Source organism: Fusarium odoratissimum (genome assembly GCF_000260195.1).
Source record: "Fusarium odoratissimum NRRL 54006 unplaced genomic scaffold supercont1.5, whole genome shotgun sequence".
Classification (NCBI taxonomy): Eukaryota; Fungi; Ascomycota; class Sordariomycetes; order Hypocreales; family Nectriaceae; genus Fusarium; species Fusarium odoratissimum.
In genome coordinates, this window is record NW_022158691.1 from 1,128,134 (window position 1) to 1,134,772 (window position 6,639).

Sequence of the window (6,639 nt, forward strand, 5' to 3'; positions counted from 1 at the left end):
GCTGCCCAGCAACTCTGAGCGAACAAAGTCTAGGGGAGCTTTCCAGCCGATTAGTCTAGCGCCTTGGCCCTGTGACGACGACAGCCCAGATACCTTACCTTGAGACAGCCTGAAGCGAGACAGCTTCAGACTCTAGCCACCACTTCCATACGAACAACACCAAACCTGCCCGTCTCATCAAACCTTGCCTATCAAAATGTCGGGGGCCAATGTAGGTCAAAGCTTTCGCCTTCCTTATACGAGTTGAGAGAAACGCTGATGATGTTGGCCTAGGATCGCGAAGCCGTCTTTCCAACCCGGCAATCGCTGGGCATCATGAAGGCAAAGCTTAAAGGCGCAGAGACAGGCCATAGTTTATTGAAGCGAAAGAGTGAAGCTCTGACAAAGTATGTGCAACGCCACAGCTCTGCCCACTTGTTTTTGCGGCCGGCTAACCCTTGAATGTAGACGATTTCGAGGTTTATATCCCCGACAGGCCCTTGGTGTAAACCAATCCTTTCGCCAGCGTACTGATACCCGATAATACAGAAATCACAAGGCGAATCGATGAGGCCAAGCGAAAAATGGGGCGAGTCATGCAAATTGCAGCTTTCTCGCTGGCAGAAGTGACATATGCCGTCGGTGGTGACATTGGTTACCAAGTGCAGGAGTCCGCCAAGTCTGCTCGATTTCGCGTCCGTACGAAACAAGACAACGTATCTGGTGTTCTCCTTCCAGCTTTCGAAAGCTACCTTACCGAAGGAAACAATGACTTCGGTCTGACGGGTTTGGGCAAGGGAGGACAGCAGGTTCAGCGATGCAGGGAAACATATGCCCGTGCTGTTGAGGCGCTGGTTGAGCTGGCTAGTCTGCAGACCGCGTTTGTCATCCTCGATGAGGTCATCAAAGTGGTCAATCGGCGTGGTAAGTCGCCCGAACTGTTGACATCAACTGTGATACTGATTATCATCCCAGTTAACGCGATTGAGCATGTCATTATTCCCAGGACTGAAAATACTATCAAATACATCAACTCTGAGCTTGACGAGCTCGATCGCGAGGAGTTCTACAGGCTAAAGAAGGCAGGTTTTGGCATTATCCGATTCATGGCAATTCGTCTGACAAATGATAGGTTGCGAACAAGAAACAGCGAGATACTGCTGCAGCAGATGCCGAGATGAAGGCAAGGCGTGAGGCGGAAGCCTCCGCGCAGGGCGGAGACAAGTCCCAGAAAGACGATTCGACACCTGCAGATGTTCTGGGCGCCGGCGATGACGAAGACATCATTTTTTGAGAGGGCGGAAGCTGTGTTTGAAGCGTGCGACAAACAGGTGGTCATAGTACAATACTGGAGTGCAGGAGATAGCTCGTTGTGTGTTGTGTTTATCATTAAATAAGTATCCATCAGCCAACGTTGTGGCCGTATCAATTAACAAATACGGCCTTCTTTCTATCAATGCTAGCATTCATATTCACTGTCGCTGGTAGGTGACTTTGATGGGTTTGTCTCCCAAGTGTAACCCAGCCGTGTTTTCCTTTGCGGTAATAGCGCCTTGTTCCGCCTCGTACTCAACAAATGCGATACCACGGCGACCAGGTACCAGCCTAACCTCGCGAAATCCGTCAAATCGGCCAAACACGCTGGTCAAAGTCTCAATGTCATAATCTTCGGGGAAGTTCTGGACGAAAAGAATTTTGTTGGGAGGGAGGAACTCGTCAAGCACACTGCCGGATGCTGCGGCGCTGGTGGACTTGAGACCTGATGATTTCGCCGCCTTTGCGGGTCTGTTGTCGTTGACTGAGCCAGACCCTCGCTTGTTGATTTGTCTCTGCTCTTCCGCAGACTCAAGAGCCTTGCGTTTGTCTATATGTCCCGCCGACGTTAGCGATGAAATAAGATGAGAAATTAAATGAATCCTACCCTTCTCAGCCTGTCGATGGCGCTTATGTTGTTCGAGCTCTTCCTGGTTGCCCTTTAATTCAATGGTCTTGTCGCTCTGCGTTCGCGCGAAAGCAAGTTTCATAGGCTTGCCGAAAAGCTCGAACCCATCAATTTCGTTGATAGCATCTTGGGCACTTTCAGGGCTATCATAGACAACAAATGCCTGCCCTTTGGCACGCAGATTCTTCTTCGCCACAATGTCGACAACATTGCCGAACTCTGCGAATACTGTTCTCAAGGTATCTACCAATGCATCAAGCTTGACGCGCTCTTCGAGATTTTGGACGTAGACACTACTGAACGTTAGCAGGTATCCTTCACGTGGTGTCGGGTGTGCAATGACACGCACGTGGAGACGGGCATGCTAGAAGCCATGATGTAGGTATGCTGATGAAGAGAAGGACAAGATTGATTCCAACCGCGATGAGGCTCTTGTGGTTTATAGTGGGGCGTCGGTGGAGTAGCAGGGGTAAAGGTGGCTAGTGTTAAACCAAGCGTTTCCTAGAAAAGGACTATTAAACCGGCGGGATCTGTTAAACCGGCGGGATCATAGAATCAAGTCTGATTATATAATTCCACAGGTGGTTTAGCCTAAACGAGCCTCAGCTAAGGAGGATGCTGATTATATAACTAGAAGGAGTCTTAAAAGAGGGGTAATAGGATATTAAATAAGAGAATAAATTAAAAAAAAAATATTATATTAATTTTAAAGTTAAAATGCCTATCTAATAATAAATAAAATAAAGCCAAAGGTATTAAAGTAAGATAATAAAATAAGATATTTATTTCTAATATAATATAATATAAGGTATTATATATTATATTAAAAAATATAATAACCTTAATATTAAGTCTTAGTAAATTATATAATTATTACCTTAAACCTTAAGATCTAATTAAATAAATAGCCTTAATTTATAAATATAAAAAAGATATTTTTCTTATCCTTAGAAAATTAAATATTTATTTTATTATTACCTTATTAAAATAATTATTATTAAGGCTTTAATATTAAAAAGCTATATTAAAATAAGCTAAAAACCTTACCTTTTATTATAAAATATATTATTATATAATTATTATTAATAATAATTAACCTAGTTATAATTATTTAATCTTAGTAATTAATAATTATATAATTAATCTTTTAATAGATATTAATAGGCTTAAGTTTAAATATATTTTTATTTTATATTATTTTTTTTTAATATTATAAAATTATATAAAAATACTTATTATATATTAATAAATTATTATTAATATAATAAGTTAATTTAATAATTTTTAAGTATTAAGTATAACTTCTTAATATTAAGAAAGATATATTACTTATTATATATATTATAGGCTATATAAAGGTATTAAAAGACCTAGCTAATTACTTAAAATAAAATTAAAATATATTAAGGTAATAATAGGCCTTTATTAATAGTATTATATTAGGTAGTAATAATAGCTTATATTAGGTATAATTTAAAAAGTTAAAATATATAATTAAGTTAAGTAAATTAATAATATAAATATTTTATTATAAGAATTAAGGGTTATTATAAGCTAAAAGAAAAAAAAAAAAAAAAAAAAAAAAAAAAAAAAAAAGGTAAATTAAGGAAAAAAGGTTTTAATATTTAAGGAAAAACTATAAATATTAATAAACTAAGGTAAGCTTAATAGATTAATAATAAATTAAATTAAGTTATAAGATAATATAATAAGAGAAATATAAGTTAAGGATAAATATAATTAAATAATACTTAGGATAATAATTTTTAATTTTTTTTTTAAAGTTAAAATACCTATTAATTAATATATAAAATAAAGCTAAAGATATTAAAATAAAATATTAAAATAAAATATATATTTTTAATATAATATAATATAAGGCATTATATATTATATTAAAACCCCTGTTTATATTGATGGTGCACTGATGTTTGGCTGATCCGTTGAATCTGTCACGTGCTGTGTCCCGTGACCCATTTGACCCTCTTTACGCCGCCGACGCCGACGGTCTTTGACTTTAGGCAACTGAACTCACAAAAAACTCAATACATTTTCTTCCCAAACCCCACGATTACCCGTCTTCCATCCATATTGCGGCACGCCGTCCCCCTCGTCTTCGCGCTGTGGTTCAAGACCATGATCAGCCTGTCACGGGTCGCCGATCTCCTTCAACGAAAGCAGTACCTCCATCGCCTGCTTCCTGATATCATGGAGCCACTCGTCATGCAAGCCGCCACGAAGTTTCTTTAGGAACTTATTCTGCCTCCTCCGTGGGTGGCCTCCATTTAGTGCCCATCTGAGAGTCTCAAGGCTCTCTATCTCAGCATCAAGGAAGGCCTCGCTGATCCGAGGGATATGAAGATACGGCCGTACAAGCCGGAGGACCTCACAGCCAAAGAGGGCCAGCCTGACGCGGCCGACATCATCTTCAACCATCTAGGCTACTCCGATTTCAGCAGCTATCATATAAAGCTTATCGCGATTGCTCTGCTCAGCGCTCGAGAGAGCTCTTTTGATCATTCGGATCACATTGTGGTCTTCCGTTAAGTAGGGCTCGTTGGGCCTAGGTGGCCGCAGGCTTCTTCGGATAACAGGCATCGCGATGGAGCAGCTGTGATGCTGTTAGCGGTTGCGATCAGAAGAGAGGAAGTCGGATCGGATCACTTACTGCGCAGTGGATGATTCAAGCGTGGTATCTGCAGGGGTCGGCGAAAGACCTTTGAAGTGGGTTGCAGGAAGAAGATTGGGGCCAGCTGAAGAGCAAGTAAGGCTCTCCAGCTGGGTTATGTGCAGCTAGGTTCAGGCTGCAATTGAGGCAGCTAACTATGATGATATTGACTTAATGAAGCTTTGCCTGCTGAGGGGTAATGAATGTTTAAATTATGTTAGACTTTGGAGATGCTTGGATATACCTTTCGAGGCTGACTTGCAAACTTAAAAAAAAAAAATATTATATTAAAAAGTATAATAACCTTAATATTAAGTCCTAGTAGATTATATAACTATTACCTTAGACCTTAATATCTAATCTTATAAGTATAATAAAAATATTTACCTTATCCTTAAAAGGCTAAATACCCTTTTTATTATTACCTTATTAAGGTAATTATTACTAAGGCTTTAATATTAAAAAGCTATATTAAAATAAATAAAAAACCTTAACTTTTATTATAAGATATATTATTTTATAATTATTATTAATAATAATTAACCTAGCTATAGTTATATAATTTTAATAATATATAATTATATAATTAATCCCTTAATAAATATTAATAAGCTTAAATTTAAATATATAAATATATATTTTTATTTTTATAATATTATAAAATTATAAGAAAATAATTATTATATATTAATAAATTACTATTAATATAATAAATTAATTTAATAATATTTAATTATTAAATATAATTTCTTAATATTAAGAAAGATATATTTCTTATTAAATATATTATAGGCTAAATTAGGGTATTAAAAGACTTAGTTAATTACTTAAAATAAGGTTTAAATATATTAAGATAATAATAAGCCTTTATTAATAGTATTATATTAGGTAATAATAATAGCTTATATAAGATATAATTTATAAAGTTAAAATATATAATTAAATTAATTAAATTAATAATTCTTTTTTCTTTTCCTTATTATTAGCCTTATATAAGGCTATTAAGCTTTTTAACTTTTTTATAAAGGCTTAAATAATAAGACCCCTATAATAGCCTATTATTATAGAATTTAAAATTATATAAGGTTTATTTACCTTAATAATATAATTACTACCTTAACTAGGTAGTATTATTACTAGCTCTTAGTAGTTAGGTTACCCTTCTTCCTTTATCCTACCTAAAGGATACGCCTAGTCTATTTATTATACTTCCTAAGTATATTGTCTAAACTGACTTCCTCTCTTCTAGTTATACTTACTAATATTAATTATAGCTACTAATATAATACTATATAATAGCCTATAGCCTAATTAAGGCTATTATATAACTAATTATAATCTTATTAATATAATTAGATTAATATTAAAGTAAGCTAAGGGCAAAGATTATTATATATTATATAAAATAGCTTAAGCTATTAAAATAAACTTCTCTTTAAGAGGTAAATTAAGCCTAATTAGGATAATTATCTTTAAATATAGCCTAATTAGCTTAATTAGTTATATAGATTTAAATTACCTAGGTAATATAATATTTTAAACCTAGCTAGCTAAAAAGCTATTTAAATTAAAGAAGCTAAAAGAAGCCTTATAATAAGGCTAGTCTCTTAAGGCAGAAGAGGTAGCTTTTCTTATTATATTTATAGGTAACTTAGCCTAATATAAAGAGTAGCTTAAGAATATAATTATTAAGGCTAAATAAGTATTTTATATCCTCCTTCTTATATAAAAGTAAAAGAAATTTATATATAGTATTCTAAGATAAATATAAGGTAAAGGTAAGGTTTAGAAATTCTATTAAAGTTAAAACTAAAGGAATTAGGTTAATTTTTATATAAATTAATTAGTAAAAGTTAAATTAACCTAAAGTTATAATTTTATTAATTAAATATATATAGTATACTATATAACTAATTAACCTTATATATAAGAATAAATCTAATAAACTTAATAGAAAAGCAGTAATTTAAACTAGGGTTAAATTAATAATATTATAAATTTAAAATACCTATTTAGTAATATATAAAGTAAAGCTAAAGGTATTAAAATA

General features: G+C 34.1%; 4 protein-coding genes across 5 annotated transcripts; 1 reads left to right on the top strand and 3 right to left on the bottom strand.

Annotated features, from left to right (window-relative positions):
* Positions 1–2,436, top strand: FOIG_04344 (V-type ATPase, D subunit). 2 transcript variants are annotated; one of them, XM_031202520.1, is made up of 7 exons: positions 1–211; positions 274–386; positions 448–458; positions 529–903; positions 955–1,061; positions 1,112–2,160; positions 2,232–2,436. In XM_031202520.1, exons 1-6 carry the CDS (start codon positions 197–199, stop codon positions 1,271–1,273), a joined length of 783 nt encoding a protein of 260 aa, XP_031067967.1. In that variant the 5' UTR covers positions 1–196; the 3' UTR covers positions 1,274–2,160; positions 2,232–2,436. The 2 variants fall into 2 exon arrangements, with proteins under 2 accessions (XP_031067967.1, XP_031067968.1); XM_031202521.1 differs by having other exon boundaries at positions 448–903.
* On the bottom strand, positions 1,224–2,344 carry FOIG_04345 (uncharacterized protein). The gene is made up of 3 exons (XM_031202522.1): positions 2,271–2,344; positions 1,901–2,214; positions 1,224–1,843 (listed from the first exon to the last, which is right to left on the bottom strand). The coding sequence occupies exons 1-3, from the start codon at positions 2,294–2,296 to the stop codon at positions 1,452–1,454; spliced, it is 732 nt and encodes a 243-aa protein (XP_031067969.1). The 5' UTR covers positions 2,297–2,344; the 3' UTR covers positions 1,224–1,451.
* Positions 2,437–4,069: 1,633 nt separating the features above from the next.
* On the bottom strand, positions 4,070–4,357 carry FOIG_04346 (uncharacterized protein; the record flags this gene model as incomplete). The annotated part of the gene is made up of 1 exon (XM_031202523.1): positions 4,070–4,357. The coding sequence occupies one exon, from the start codon at positions 4,355–4,357 to the stop codon at positions 4,070–4,072; it is 288 nt and encodes a 95-aa protein (XP_031067970.1).
* Positions 4,358–4,519, bottom strand: FOIG_04347 (uncharacterized protein; the record flags this gene model as incomplete). Its single annotated transcript, XM_031202524.1, has 1 exon — positions 4,358–4,519. The coding sequence occupies one exon, from the start codon at positions 4,517–4,519 to the stop codon at positions 4,358–4,360; it is 162 nt and encodes a 53-aa protein (XP_031067971.1).
* Positions 4,520–6,639: the final 2,120 nt, after the last annotated feature.